This window comes from Chenopodium album, chromosome 21 (genome assembly GCF_948465745.1).
Source record: "Chenopodium album chromosome 21, dcCheAlbu1.1, whole genome shotgun sequence".
Classification (NCBI taxonomy): Eukaryota; Viridiplantae; Streptophyta; class Magnoliopsida; order Caryophyllales; family Amaranthaceae; genus Chenopodium; species Chenopodium album.
The window spans coordinates 832,281-849,275 of record NC_137854.1 but is presented as its reverse complement, the minus strand read 5'-3'; the positions used below and the strand labels follow the sequence as shown (position 1 = coordinate 849,275).

Genomic DNA, 16,995 nt, shown 5'->3' with positions numbered 1-16,995 from the left:
CATGTGAGGGGATCCCTTACCCTTTCCCATATTCGTTTTCAAGAAGTCTAGTCCATAATTCATGTCGGATTAACTTGTGCGAGGTTCTAGTTTAATAGGACGCAATCTGTTCACTACCAAAAATAATAAAAAGATGTCAAGAGCTCAAGTCTACATACTACACGTAAGAATTGAAGTCAAACTCGCAAACACTATCAGTGATGCTTAGACGAATTTTCGAGTTTGATTTCCAGGATCAGCACTTTTAATTATTGTTGATGATCAAGTGTATGTAGAGTATAGTATAAAGCACGTACAAATTATAATGTGATATAATCGCGAGGTTTATCTATCTTATCCTTGAAGATTGCAACATGCATGCATGCTTGATTACACAAGTTGATCAACATATACTGATGCCTTTTTTTTTTCTTTCCCTTTTTCCTACACGAAATTAGTTGAGTGGTCCTATGGTCACTTTGATATTACTACATACTTCTACTACCCTTTTTCTTGCGACTTTTATCTATTGCATGTCAAATCTTTGCTAGATTCATTAAGCATAACGATATATATATATATACAAAAAGTCAAATACACATTGAATTAAGTCCCAGCCAATCTCTCTGCAATACGTTTTTTGTATTGTAGAATAGAATCTAAATAATTTTGAACTTTTTGTGGAGTCAAACAATATCTATATTCAATAATAATTCGCGAAAATAGCTAAATGAACTGTACTCTAAAAGAGAGGGTATTAGAATTTCAAACAATAATATGGATAAAAAACGCATATATGTCATCCAAGGAGATGGGCTAAAGCTGGTTGGAGCACCAATTAGAATCCGATCCCATTATTATATATTTTGTAAAACAATAATATACTTATTCTTCTTCTATCTAAGAGATTTACGTGTATATAAGTGGTTCCTAGAAAGTTGACATTATTCACACAAGCAATAAACTGTCCATTATTACTAAGTAGTTTAATTTTATTAGTAAGAGATCAATAGAGATATCAGTTGCATGAGGAAAGGTACGGGGTCTTACATGAAGATAAGTCTTATTTGGTAGCCAAGGATGACTTGCCTGGTATTGCATGCTAAGTTAAGCTAGACTGTACCCGGTTCGATCAAGTTGAAGGCATACACCAAGCAAGTCATCTATGGCTTGCTGATAAGCTCTTATCTTTCATGCTAGGCCTCGCTCTTCTCATCCGTATGAACAAGTAAAGATCGAGGTAAAGAAATTCCAGATTTTTTTATTAGATTTTTTTTAGACCGAAATAGATTTAAAAAGTACGTTTTATGTATCACAATAATATACAATTTAATTCCTTTATTATAAAAAAAAATAAAAATACTATTTGATTCTAAACAATCCTTTAAAATAAAAGACATACGAGTACAAAATTTGTCCTAGGATATATTAGAATCACTGATATTCAAGTAATTTTTTTTTTTGAGGAAAAAGTAACTTAATTAATAGTTTAATGTACATAGTTAAACATTTTAAATACAAACATGCTTAAATTTGTATAACCATAAAAATTCATAAATTATTTATGACATATGCTTAATTTAAAATAAATTAAAGTTAGATAATGCTAAAAACTATTAGAACATTAAATGGTACGGAGTATCTAAAACTAAAATACAGTTAAAAAAAATAGAGGAAAGGAAAGGAAAATACAAGCAAGACACCTTAAAATGAGTACTTTTTTTTCTTTTTCTTTTTCTTTTTAAGGGACCTTAGTATGATTACCTTACAAAATGCAGAAGACGCGGAAGAACAAAATAATTAAGGTGACAAAAATGTGTATTTTTTTTTTTTAACAAAAATGGCAACAATGAAAAAAGGAGGACGTAGAACCACACACATGTATGTGACATATCTATTACAAAGAAAAATAAATTTAGAAACGGTTCTTACGGAGTTGAATTCTCTCTTCCTTTGGTTTTCCCAACATTCTTACTTTAAAAGGGACATTTAATCAAAAACAATAATCAAAACATAATAGATTTTAATCTAACAAGCCAAGTTCATTTCTAGAGATATATATATACATTGACAAAGTGAGACAGAAAAATGGCGTGTAAAAGAGGAACATCCTTGGTATGGATCATGGTCGTGGTTGTCGCGGCGATACTGGTGGCTGAAAATGGGAGGATGTGCTCTGCATTTGACTTCGGAGAGGCAAAAGACGCCGTGCTGGACAAGGCTGAAGAGGCCAAGGACTGGGCTTACAACAAAATCTCCGGATCCGGGTACATATTCACTTGTCCCTGATCTATATTTCAATCATTTCATATTATTTGACCACTTAATTAACATTTTTTTTCCTTCGTGTGCACGTCTTAATTCATTAATTCATAAATGATGTACAAATAATCGATACTCATAAATGTTTTCCTTATCAAAATAAATTTGAATTTGAGTATGAATTACAAATATAATTTCTAAGATATATGTATATATTTTTTTGACAGGAAATTGAGTGTTAACCCACAAAACATGAAACAGGCCGCTGAAGAAATGATGCAAGATGGTAATTTAATTTCCTTTTTTCTAAATAATTAAATGTGATCCTCTCTGCACATTATTTGGTCTACTAATTATATTCATGATAATGCAACTATTGTACAGATGGTGTAGAATTTAACCAATCTCGATTCATTATATTTTACAAAAATTTAATCACACATAATATCATACTTCATATTTCATTTCACCTCAAATACATAGTTGGATCTTAAATATTTCAATGAAAAAAAAAAAAAAAAAAAACCAGCTTAATTTGACACCTAGACACCAAGACACGTACTAGCTAATTATATGACATGAATAAGTACCCGAGTCAGAATAACATGCTATTACAATATGAAAATCTCCGTAGAAATTTACTTAGACTGTTAATTTCACCAGGTTCGGCGAAATTCACATCAGGGAAAGTACACACAGTTTCGCACTCAATGAAAGACGGTAATGAAAGGTTCTATGCAGAGGCCAAGCGCGACGCCGGGCCAGCCTACGACTCCATGGCTACCAAAACCGTTAGGGAAGATTAATTCCATTCATATAAGAGATAGCCAGCCTTATAAGCCGCAGAATTGGGCAAGGTTGCTTCTAAGATGCAGTCAACGGTCTTAAATTAATATGTTGAATGATCAGTTTTCCTTCTACTTTAGGATAAAACTATATTCATGTATAGTTTTCATGATACGATAATAAATGGTGAAATATTTTTACAACTTTTGTTATAAGTAATTAATTATATTATTAGTGAGTTAGAGTTGATAATCTTCTGTGCTAATTGATGCCAGAGATTATTGTTTGAGTGTAGAATGTACCTCAAATAAGGTTTAATGATATATGTAATTATTGTTTAAGAGTAATTTACATAAGTTTAAACACGTACTATTTCAACATATTATGGTGAAATTGTTATGATTACAAAAGAATTGTAACCACGACATATGACCTATTGTGAGAGGCAAGAGTATTGATCAACTATGCAAAATGGTAATCAAAACATTATCACCTTATCTAAATTCTCTCAACATATAACAGGATATTTCCAACTTTAGCAAGTTTAATTTCTGGCTCCAGTTGTCCTTAATCTTCACATACAAAATATTAAATTAAGTAAATACTCCCACATCCAGCTCAAAATTGTTATGATTATGTAGTACTCCGTACATGTTACCATTTGTTAGAACTTGTATGTTCTTCAAACATTAGCTACAGTAATAAGAAATAGGAATAAATCTCAAATAATATTAAAAATTTAAAATTGACATTAGGTATAGAATAAACACGACATAATACATTATTTATTATCGACATATATATTATAGTATCATCTCCAATTTATATAAAATTACAATTAATCCTAAGGAAATCCTAATCTTTGAATTAAGTTAATGTGATACGTTTCATAATAAGATAATTTATTTCTAAAAATTGCCGCTGTTCTTATTTCTTAAGAAGCATATAGTAGTAGAACACTAGAACTAGTAGTCGATTTGTAGTCAATTATAAGATTCTATAGCATGTTTCAAAAAAAAAAAAAAAAAAAAAAAAAAAAGATTCTAAATTTCTAATAGCAGGATGTAACAACGTGGCAAAACGATAAAAGCCTTACCAGAATGTGATGGCAACTAAAGAAAATGACACGTAAGATTATGTATAGCCCATTTACAGATGCAATTCTCACGTAGCACGTATGTTTCCAAATGTACACGACCCAAAACCTTTAATTGAACTTTATCATCAATTTCACAAAGTTATTTTTTTTGTTCATTATTATCAAAATATTGAAAAGCCAATTATCATTCTAAACATATAGAAAGAGTGGATGAAAAAAATTTGCAATGGTGTGTAGAATAGCAGCAATGATGGCGTGGATGGTGGCTATGACGGTGGTGGTGGCGGTGGCAGCGATAGTGGTTGCAGAAAATAGTAAGATGTGTTCGCCGTTCAATACTATGGGAGAGTCTGCTCATCCTTGGACTGACGATTGCTACGGGTATTCACTTTATACTAGCCTCCATTAATTTAGCTTAAGAGCTAGCTAGTGAGTGTGTTAGTTTATTATTTAGAGAGAAAAATGAACGTGACTTGAAAAGTAATTGCATGATATATGAATAATGAATAAAAAGAATTATGATTTGGAAAAGAAAAAAGATTGAATTGATATACTGTATATAATTTCTTTGTTTATAATACTCTCTTGTTATTATATATGATCATAAAATAAAGTAGTAGAGGTTTAAAAACTTATGTATATCTTGTAAGGAATTATACTAGTAAGACTTTATACCCTTTGATTTTGAAATATTAATTAGTATGTTGTTTTGAATTGATGAATAAGTTTTTATTGAAATTGATATGAAAATGTAGACTTGTATAAAAGAGAAGTGCTACAAGTACATAATAAACTATATAATATATGAGCATTTTTTTTTAAGCATATCAAACGTTCATTTCTATTTAAAATCATAACAACATCCTCATTTCAATTCACACCCTTTCTACCATTCTAAATCCTTAGCCTGAAGATTCTAACATTTATCTCCATTAACGTAACCCCTAATTGATCAACCAACAAGCACCATTGTATATTCTTGTTAAATAAGACTTCCACTCTTCTAATGGGAGATACTACTATGTGTTAAATACGACTCTGGGCTACACTCGCCATGGAGAAAAAGAGTCCACGTCACAATGCAAATCCAAAGAAATATCATCCCAAAATCATATGATAATATCATAATAGAAGAAGGAGCCCTTAGCCTTTTAAACTGTTCAACTCGATCTCTTTACTTTTATATATATGGGACACATACTTGTATTGTCTAGAAAGACTATCTTGGTTGTTCTATTAACTATGTTTATCATATATTCATACACAATGTACTTCTCTAGATAGCCAGTCTTGCAAATATTACATGATTGTTTGATAATTAATTAGCAATTCCATCTCCAAATTCAATTCAATGCAAAAGGATTATGTTACTATTCTGAAAGTTAAAACATGAATTATTTTAAAAATTTAGCTATTCAGTGACAGAGAATGGATGGGCAAGCATGACTTGAAAGAAGGCGTACAAAATTTGAGGGACAAAGTCAAAGAATCTGCATTTGGTAACTGATGAATTATATTGTTCTTTCTTAATGACTCTTTTAAACTATATTTATCAATTTTGATATCCATTAGTGCTCATTCAACAAAATATTAATCTCTCAGATGGAAAGAAGTATGCGTCTGAGAAAGCAGATGTGATCTCAAATTCTACATCATTCACAAAAGACGGCCTAGAAGAGGTTCATAATGAAGCTAAGCATAAGGTTGAGGAAGCTTATGATTCGATGACTAAATCAGGTTTTAGTGAAGAAGCCAAGGCTAAGTATGTGGCCGCCAAAGAGAGAGCCTCAGATGTTGCAGGTGAGGTTGGTGCTAAGATGCGTGAGTGAATCCGTCTTTGTCATAGATATATAGCAATGAGGGATGATAAACAAATCTCCGAGCATGGTTTATTGTTTGGTTCTTTCAATGGTGTTATTTAGTTATTACATACAAGTAGGGGTGTTTTTTGTGTTTCCTGTAACAATTAAGGTAATGGTTAAGAGTCTGTGCTCAGAGATTTGTTTGACCTCCCTTGTAACAACCTTAGAAGTATCTTCTAGTATACAATCATGAATGTTGTACATCCTGCTGTTTGCTAATCACTAAGGGTCTGTTCTTTCTCATTGACTGAGCTGAATGAATATTTTATAAGAGAAGGAAATTAGGAGCTGAACTGAACTGAAAATAATCGTATGAGAACAGACCCTAATTCAGTTTGATGTTTCCACCTTGTTCATTGGAATAGTTTCTTCATCTTATTTGTGTTGGAATGCCTTAAATCTGGAGCTTTGAGACTTTGAGTGACATAACACCAGTATTTAATTTGTTTTATTTGGGCTCAGTTTTTTTGTTTAGGCTTGTTTTTTAGGCTAGTCTGTTTTAGGGGGTATGAAGTAATAGTATACACACTCACACCCCCTTTAGTTTAACAAAACCTCATTTTGTATTTTGAACTTTATCGTCGAGATTAATAAACCTTACTTCTCCTCTGCCTGATGGACATAACTAACACATCGTTAGCTATTAGTAAATCACGAAATAATATTTTGTTTTGTTTTGTTTTTTTTTATTGATTTACTTCTCATTCTTGCATTGCATGCTTCTAAATATTTACTTCGTATTTATTTTTCCTAGCTAAGGCGAGCGTTATTTGGCACCAAAACCTTATGAGCCATCAAGATCTTTCTTAATTCTATCCTAATTTCTTTGACGAGACTTTCTGCCTAAAGCAGGTAGAGTTTAAGAGGGAAAGAGGTTTAATTTTCATTAAACACCCTTAATTGAAGAAAGGTCTAAATTGTCAAAAGGTCGGCACCTACCCTATGGGAGGGACAGAGAATCAAATAGAGCACAAAACTCACTATTTTTACCCACCTTATATATAAACTTGTACAATAGGAAATCATCCTCCACTTGGAAGGGCATAGACTCATGGGTTCGATTCTTGTCTCAGGAGGTTTTCGATAGGTCGTGAGTGAATTCTAGGGTCATTTAACTGTATAAAAGGTCGGAGTATTAATTTGACTTTATTAACAAATAGTAGAACAATTACAATTACTTCTTCATCAAACTCTTTATACTTCGTACAGCGTACTATGTAGAACACTATTTAAATTTCGAGAAACTCCAAATTTCACCAAAAATATACAAAAATTGCATTTCATAGGCTAAAAGCCCTAACAAACCCAAATTAAAGACTCCCCCAAAGTATTTTCAAAATCTCCAAAATACCCTCTACAAGGCCTTTGGATTCCCAAAATTCCTCTACTGATATGCATCTTTAGTACTGCACGGCTATAAATTTGACAGCCCTCTCTTGATCTAGAGCTACAAGTTTAGAATATACTTGAAAGATTTTAATACTTACTACATGGTTCTGGAAGAGTATTGTATATGTTTATTCTTGTGCAAACGACACATCGTGTAGATAAAATTTAATTAGTATATGTTTTCAATATCATCTAATATTTTACTCGTAATTAACTAGACTATTTGACATTTACACTGAACATATATATGGTACGGTGTGTAGCATGATTAATGTTTTGAAAAAATAGTAATATCAATTGGAGAGAGGATTAGGGTAAAATCTCAACATACCTTTGATGATTAGCAGCGTATGTCGGTCACTAAGAGAAGCCAATGAATCTACTATTGTCCAGCTTTTGATTCTTGATTTAATGTTGATAACCATGCTTTGCCATTTTTTCAATAGTAAGTACTCAATTACTCATAATAGTAATAGAATTTTGGTGAGGAGAAATGTGCAGAAATCTGGTTGCCAAATTCACCTTAATTAACTTCCTTTGAAAAATGAAAACTCAAAAATAATATAAATCCATCATCTAATCCAAAAAATAAATAAAAAATAGATAACAGTGATGGATATACTCATTTACTATATTCTATAATCCTAAAAAATACACTAATCAAACTTAATTATTCACAAATAATCTATGCATTCTTCTATTTAAAAAAAACTACACAACATGACATATTATCAAGCTTGTTTCTTTTTCATAGCTTGCTTGTTATTGTGCATCCAAACCTTGAAAACTTGCCTTTTAACACCCACTTCATGGCAAAAACGCTGCACTTGTACATCATCTTGTTTCTGCATCTTCCACCCGATTTTCTCCGCAAATTCCATCATCTTATCCTTTTGTTCTTGACTAAACTTTGTTCGAAATCGCTTCTTCGACACTCCGTATTGCTCTACGAACTGCCCTCCGTAGTCGAAATTCCCAGCGTTGAGGTCATCGCTTGAGGATTCAGCTGCCACTCCCCCGCCCCCGAACGCCATCATTACGGGCGCTCGGGGGTGGGGGAATTGTTTCCCTTGCTGATAGTAAACAGCAGGAGTAGTTGTATCAGAGTTTGGGCGTACTGACAGAAGATTACTGTTATTTTTGTGGTATTTGCTGAATGAAATATAACAGTTTGTTGTAGTCATAGCAGAAGGTGGTACTGCAGGTGCCACTGGTAAAACTGTTGCTGCAGCTGCTGCTGTAATATTCGCAGCAGCAGCTGCAGCAGTCATTGTTGCTGCTGCTGTTGTCTCGCCTTCCACTTCTCGTCTGTGGAAATTGCGATGACAGTCGCAGGCTGCACACTTCAGGGCGAGGAGTGAACCCTCCTCGCCCGAAGGCATGAACTCACCACATCCATCTACCACGTGGCTCCCTAAATGAGCCGCGTGGTTTCTCTGACACTCCCGATAGCGGATCATATTCGCTTTCGGGCTGTTTGAGTCCGGACTTGGGCTTGGATCTTTGTATTTCTCAAGATGAGAAAGATCTAGGGTTGGATTTGGAGATTTTTCAAGATTATTGTGGATGAAAGAATTGGAATGAATTGGAATCTCTTTATTTGGCTTCTTAACCTCCATTCAAAATCAAATCCAAGTACAAAGTTGACACTTTTTTTAAAAAAAAATGTGTCTAAATTACAATTTCTAAAATGAAAAGATTAAAGGGTTAATCAAATTTCATACTATAGGACAAATAACAATAATTAGGGAAAATTTAATGGAGAAATCTATTTATGGGGTATGTACAGTAAATGATTATGGAACATAAATAAGGAAACAAAATATGATTTTGACATGGGTGGGTGCTTAATCCACTAACCCATATATGATAATATGACCTATCTTAATGGGTTAGGAGTAGGATTTGATGGGTTGATCAATAAACACCAAAGAAGATAATTAACATGAAAACATAATTAAGAAGATGTAATTTCTTAATTAATTTTCATCAAAAAAATAATGAAAGACTCCTAAAAATGTTTAAATTTAGTAAAAATAGTAAGACAAGATGTGATTGTAAGGAGGAATAATAAGGGGGTGGAGGGAGCACTAGTACAAGAAGAGGGTGTAGTACAGAACAACCGACAGTAGCATGTTCTTCTTCCCCACGGCCTGCAAAATGGTCCAATTTCCTAATTATTGCTCCCACAACTATACTATACTTTCTCCCCAAACACGAAACCAAACTCGAACCCAATCCGAACCCAGACTCTCTTTTTATCGCTCTTTTTATTTGCGTGTGTATAGAGAGTTATAAAGGGTAATAATGTGTTGTTGCTAACAATGTCGACCTTATATCATACGTACCACGTACCTTTACGATTTTGGGTTGTTTATATACTTTAGGCTAAGAAAACAAACCTAAAGTGAGACAAACTTGTTGATGGGACCAAGAGCTTTGCTTGCTTGCTTAGAATCTCCCAGCACCAATAAGAAAGTTTGAAAAAAGAATTAAGATGGGTTAATTAATTATGGACTAATCATGTGATTAGCTAAGCTAATAGGTATAAAATGAGGTGAGATTAGAAGAAGAAAGAGCAGAAGAAAGAAAAGTGTTGATTTTTGGGGAGAAGGGGTTGGAATTAAAAGTGTGTTGAAGATTGAAGAAAAGGAGGGATATTGGTTGGTCCACACACCACAACACACAGCAATTTTGTCAGATTTTTCTCTCTCCTCTTTCTGATGGTTCTGTATGGTGCGCCTCGACTTATTAATTGCCTGCAACTCCACTCATTTTTTGACCAACCTTTTTTTTTACTCTGTAATTTAATTTGTATGTCGATACTCGGTAATAATGCCACAATCGGAGTAGAACAGTGATGTAAACGAAATTTAATTACAATTAGTTATATTTAGATGGATAAACTCTACTGTAGTAGAGTAATAGTTTGATTGGTAATTTTTTAAGATTTTAATTATGTAATACGGAGTACTTTGTATTAACTTTTACACTCATAAATTTGTGTTTTAGGGTTGTGAGTGTATTATTTATGATGATAATTATGGTTATCATGTAGGCTGTAGGAAGGAAGAGGGCAAGAGGCATGCTGTTTACTGTTGATTGATTACAAAAATGTGTGGTTATGTTGAATTGCAACACTTTTGGTTAGCAGAATCAAAGATTACATGATAATAGGGTTTTTTGTTTTCCCGTTTTAGGAGTGTTTAAATTTTATCATTATTGTACACCGGTATAATGTGATCATGCATTCTAATAAATATTATAAAATGAAAGTAGATTGCCAAAAAAAAAAAAGTGTCACATGTAGCAAGGTCGGGTTTATATACTTCGTATTTGGGATGTTTTTGTTTATTTTTGTAAATATAGAGTTATATTCCATACATTTTTTTTACCGGCCTAGTAAATATGAAGTAATTATTTCTTTTTTTCTTTTATTTAGAAGGAAAAGTACATGGGAAGGAGTATTTTCGTTTCATAAATCATAATTCCTACTATGTCTTAGTATCAACTCTAAATTGTTAATAAATACTACTATCACCGTGTTCACAAAAGTATTAAACTATTTTTTTTTTTTTTTTTGTCGAGTGTTTTGCTATTATTATTTTTGTATAAATGTTAGAAAAATAATTAACATTATGAAGAAAAAAAAAATGGTTCTACATACATAGTGAAGTTATATACTTATATGTATCACCATGGAGAACTGGAGAGGGATTATCTCCAACAATGCAAGTTAAATAATTTTGTCAAATACAAACACACAATAGCAAAATACATGTAGTTTGTTGTCTTTACTTCTTATAACTCTAGTACTCGGTGTATCCATAAATATGATGAACATTTATAATTTAGAATGATATTTGTGTTCTAGTCTTCTAGAATTATTGGATTTAAGACTCTTGAAATTTAAGTAATTTATAAACCACTAAGAAATCTTACAAACGTGTGGAGGTACCATACCAATGTCTCATACCTCCCATAAAGGTACACATAAAATTTCTCTGTCCCAAAATGAGACAAGGGTATCACTGGTGGGCACTAACTAGCCATTATGCAATTGATGTGTCATGTGTGCCCAAAACCAAATCATATTTTCCACTACATTAAAATTTTACAAGTAATTTGAATTTACACATCAAAGGTTAATTATTGTATGCCGTGTTTGAGTTAGAATTTCCTAGTTTTTTGTTGTACATGTAACTCTAATTTCAGCCTAGCTAGTTTTCCTTCCATGCATAATTAATGACTAATCAAACTTAAATTCAGGCAAGAGTCGTTTCTATCGATCAAACTTACTGAAATTAAATATTTCTAATGAGGGTATAACCTTTGTGCTAACCATCTTCCGAATCATGGTTAAATATTGGCTGCTGTATGACAGCTATAACAGCTGTACAGCTCCTATGTTTGTGCTACACCTGTCCTGCTGCAGCTTCCTTGTATTCAGTGACCAATGATTAGTGTTGATTGGTTAGGTGACTTTGTCATGTAGTGTTTATATTCTCAGCTGATTTCCTTACTGTTTGACACAAGGAATGTAATCTGTTCTTGATCTCAATATTATCAAAAACTCTCTCCCTCTTCTCTCTACTCTTTCTTCTCTGATTATAATCCCCTTGCACCTGGTATTTCACTCTCTATGGTATCAGAGCCAGGTTGTGCAAAATCGGGATTTTGTTAAAACTTTGAAACAGATCTTTCCTTTAAAAATCTGCTGCAGAAACCTTACTTCTTTCTAAAAAAATCTCATCTTTATGGCAACTGACACTAATAGTGTGCTCTACTTGCACCCTAATGATGGATCTTATTCCATCTCAATTGATAAGCTTACAGGAGCAGCAGACTACAGATCCTGGAGAAGATCCATGGAGATAGCTCTTACCTCAAAGAAGAAGATTGGTTTTGTGCTGGGAACTGTGCATAGATCAACATATGCAGAAGATGCTGTGAAGACAGATCAGTGGGATACCTGCAACTCTATGGTAATTTCCTGGATCCATTCTTGTTTATCTGATACTATCAAGAAATCTGTACTCTATGTTAATACTGCTAGAGAGACATGGGTTCAGCTTGAAAAACGATTTTCCATGGCTAATGGATCTAGGAAATACAAACTAAACAAAGACCTGTATAGTCTTAAGCAAAATAATAACACTGTGAATGTTTATTATACTGCTATGTCTAGTCTTTGGGAAGAGCTTGATTCTATGAATGCTATGCCTGTGGTTACTGAAACAACAGCTGAAATGAGAAGTCTTTTGAATGCAATAGCTAAATATCAAGAAGAGAGTAGACTCTTCCAGTTTCTGAATGGTCTTAGTGACCAGTACAGTGCTCTGAGAACTCAGCTTCTCATGATGACACCTTTGCCTACAGTTGATACTGCTTGTTCCATATTGCAACAAGAAGAAAGTCAAAGGGAAGTTCTTCAGCTTCCTGTATCTGACAATGATGCTTATGCTATGTATAGTAAGCAGGGTAGCAGAACAAATTTCTCTGAAAAATGCTCAGCTTGTGGTGGTAAAGGGCACAGTCGAAATAGATGTTGGACTGTAGTTGGATATCCAACATGGCATTCTAAGTATAGGCCTGTCAATTCTATGAAAGGACAGCCTAGAAACTCAGAACAAAAATGGAGTGGCAGCAGACCACCACCTAAGCTAGCTGCAATAGCTCAGAGTGCATCTCAAGGTAGCGGAAATATAATTCTGACTCAACAGCAATTTGAGCAAATGCTCAAACTCATGCCTTCTTCAAGTGCTGTAAAAGGATGCGAAACTGATGATGAACTTGACAATAATTTCTCAGGCATGGTGGTGTCTTGTGACAGTGAAAAATTGACTGAAGGGTGGATTCTTGACTCTGGAGCAACAGATCATATGACCTCTGATCTGAGCTCTCTCTCAAATCTGACTGCTGCTAAGAATCTTTCTAGAATTGTTTTACCTACAGGAGCATCGTCTGTGATATCTCATACTGGAAATGCCGAGTTGGAAAACTCTATTGTTCTAAAAAATGTTCTTGTTGTGCCTAACTTCAAGTACAATCTTCTTTCTGTACCAAAACTGACCAAGGATTCTCAATGTGAAGTCAATTTCTATGGATCTCACTGTGTTATCAAGGACACAGTCACCAAAAAGATCAAGGGTATAGGCAAGGCAAAAAATGGCTTGTACTACTTGGTAAATAAACCTCTTAATCTGAATGAGTGCACTCAGCAGTGGAACTCTCACACTTGTTTGGCTGCAAATTCAGAAAAAAGAATTCCCTTTGCAGTGTGGCATCACAGGCTAGGACATGCATCTGTTGGAAAATTGCAACACATTCCTCGTGTAAAGAAGACCATTCATGAAAAAACCCAAGTCTGTGTCACTTGTCCCATGGCTAAGTTCACTAAATTGCCCTATTCTCTCAGTGATTCTCATGCCACCTCACCTTTTGAACTAGTTCATATGGACATTTGGGGTCCATATAAAGTGTGCACAAGAAGAAAATATAGATATTTTCTCACAATAGTAGATGATTGTTCAAGAAACACATGGGTATATTTGCTGGTTCACAAATCTGATGCTCTATCTCAGTTCAAAGTATTTTACAACTATGCCATGACACATTTCAACTCCAAAATCAAAACTCTAAGGTCAGACAATGCCTTAGAATTTGATGATGGACCTTGTAAGCAGTTCTTTGGTGAAATGGGGATAGTACATCAAACTTCATGTGTAGACAGACCCCAGCAAAATGCTAGAGCAGAGAGAAAACACAGACATGTACTTGAAATGGCTCGAGCTCTTAGATTCCAGGCAGGCTTGAATCTGTCATATTGGGGTGAATGTGTCATGACAGCCGTCCATATAATCAATAGACTGCCCACACCTGTGTTGAACAATAAAACTCCATATGAGGTCCTACATAAATCTGCTCCAAGCTTTGAACATATGAGAGTCTTTGGCTGTTTGGCTTTTGCCTCAAATCCATCTCTGTCTAAAGACAAATTTCAGCCTAGGGGCGTGCCCTGTGTCTTTCTTGGATATCCTTCAACTCAAAAAGGATACAGACTGCTTGAAATAAAAACAAAAAGAATGTTTATTTCAAGGGATGTAACCTTCCATGAAACCATCTTTCCTTTTCAAGTGCAATCAATTGATAAATACATGCACCCTTTCCCAGATTTTCTTAGCCTTGAAAAACCTTTGCAGTCATCTGTTCTTGATTGGGATGATATTGAGCCTGAAAACCAGCCTGACAACACCACCAATAATAACCCACCTGAAACTCCACAAATTCAACCTGAGACCACACAAAACAACCAGACTGACCTTGCCAACTCTGACCAAACCCATACTGATTCTGTTGCTTACACGACTGAGACAGAAGATAGCTTAAGACACAGCACGAGAATATCTAAACCACCAAGCTGGTGGAAATATTATGTTGGTCCCAAGAAAAGATCTGACAGAAAAATTGCAAATTTTGCAACTCAAACTGTGAATCAAGACTTTCTTTGTTTTATGACTGTTCTTGCAGAACATCAAGATCCTGTGCATTTTAAACAAGCTGTGACAGAACAGTGTTGGATTGACGCAATGAATCAAGAATTGATTCAATGTGAGCAGAATGGAACTTGGATAGTGACACGGCTTCCTCAGGAAAAAAAAGTCATTGGCAGCAAATGGATTTATAAAACAAAATTCAAATCCAATGGTGAAGTTGAAAGACACAAGGCAAGAATAGTTGTGCTGGGATGCAGACAACAATATGGGATTGACTATGGGGAAACATTCGCCCCAGTCGCAAAAATGGCAACTGTGAGGGCACTACTATCTGTTGCTTCAATGAATGGATGGATCACAGCTCAAATGGATGTAACAAATGCATTTTTGCATGGTGACTTGGAAGAAGATGTGTACATGTCTCTCCCACAAGGATACACAGCTTTTGGCAGCAGAATATCTCTGAATTCTGACAGTACTCAGCACAAAGGTGCTAATTTAGTTTGCAAACTGGTCAAATCTCTATATGGCCTCAAACAGGCTCCAAGACAGTGGTTTTCTAAGCTATCTTCTACCCTGCTGTCTTTTGGTTTCAATCAATCAAAAGCTGACTACAGTCTGTTCACTAAGCATTCTGGTGAATCTATTACTGCAATCTTGGTCTATGTTGATGACCTTCTGATAACTGGAAATGACAAGTATGAGATTAGCCTCCTCAAAGATCTTCTATGTTCTCACTTCAACATGAAAGATTTGGGAGCTCTTAGATATTTTCTGGGATTGGAAATTGATCAAACAAATAGAGGCATATTTGTATCTCAAAGAAAATACGTCACTGATCTTCTGAAGGATCAGGGCATGCTTGATGTGAAGCCTTTGAAACTTCCCATGGACACTCATCTCAAACTTACAGCAGAGAAAGGGACACTCCTTCCCAATCCTGTCATATATCAGAAGCTTCTTGGGAAACTTATATATTTGACTGTAACTAGACCTGATATAGCTTTTTCAGTTCAGTTGCTCAGCCAATACATGCATGCTCCTACTTCTACTCATATGCAAGCAGCAAAAAGATTGCTTAGGTACCTAGCAGGTACAAGATCTCAAGGCATCTTACTTGCTTCCTCTTCTGCTGCTCACTTAACTGCTTACTCTGACAGTGATTGGGCAAGCTGCCCGAATACCAGACGCTCCACTACTGGTTACTGTATTCTACTTGGTGACTCCCCTGTTTCCTGGAAGGCAAAAAAGCAATCTAAAGTGGCCTTATCTACAGCAGAAGCAGAATACAGGGCCATGGCTATGACTGCTTGTGAAGTTACCTGGCTGAAATCTCTTCTCAAGGACCTTGGGTTGAATTGTCTTGCTCCAACTCTTTTAAAGTGTGACAATCAAGCTGCTATTGCTATTGCTGCAAACCCCGTGCTACATGAGAGAACAAAGCATGTGGAAATGGACTGTCATTATGTTCGAGACATGGTCAAAGATGGCACTTTACTCACTCAGCATGTTCCTTCAACAGAGCAATTAGCTGATGTTTTCACCAAAATATTGCCAGTAAAGCAGCATAATCATTTACTTCTCAAGCTGGGTGTTGTTCCCACGACCACTCAGCTTGAGGGGGGGTAATGAGGGTATAACCTTTGTGCTAACCATCTTCCGAATCATGGTTAAATATTGGCTGCTGTATGACAGCTATAACAGCTGTACAGCTCCTATGTTTGTGCTACACCTGTCCTGCTGCAGCTTCCTTGCAGGTTCCTTGTATTCAGTGACCAATGATTAGTGTTGATTGGTTAGGTGACTTTGTCATGTAGTGTTTATATTCTCAGCTGATTTCCTTACTGTTTGACACAAGGAATGTAATCTGTTCTTGATCTCAATATTATCAAAAACTCTCTCCCTCTTCTCTCTACTCTTTCTTCTCTGATTATAATCCCCTTGCACCTGGTATTTCACTCTCTATCAACTACTATATTAGTCAAGTCTCCAACTTAATTAGAACCATAACATCTTGAAGGGCCATTTTAGGACTACGGCCATGGATTAGTTGATCCTAAATATGAACACACAAACGTATTTTTCTACAATTAAGGCTAGTCTAAATTATTGAACTAAGTCA

The 16,995-nt window shown here is 34.8% G+C and overlaps 1 protein-coding gene and 1 pseudogene across 1 annotated transcript; one reads left to right on the top strand and one right to left on the bottom strand.

The window, feature by feature from the left end:
- Positions 1–1,924: 1,924 nt before the first annotated feature.
- LOC145602784 (uncharacterized) lies at positions 1,925–3,159 on the top strand. The gene is made up of 3 exons (XM_081658938.1): positions 1,925–2,246; positions 2,469–2,527; positions 2,905–3,159. The coding sequence occupies exons 1-3, from the start codon at positions 2,068–2,070 to the stop codon at positions 3,045–3,047; spliced, it is 381 nt and encodes a 126-aa protein (XP_081515064.1). The 5' UTR covers positions 1,925–2,067; the 3' UTR covers positions 3,048–3,159.
- A 4,671-nt stretch (positions 3,160–7,830) lies between these two features.
- Positions 7,831–9,640, bottom strand: LOC145601742 (zinc-finger homeodomain protein 6 pseudogene; annotated as a pseudogene).
- Positions 9,641–16,995: the final 7,355 nt, after the last annotated feature.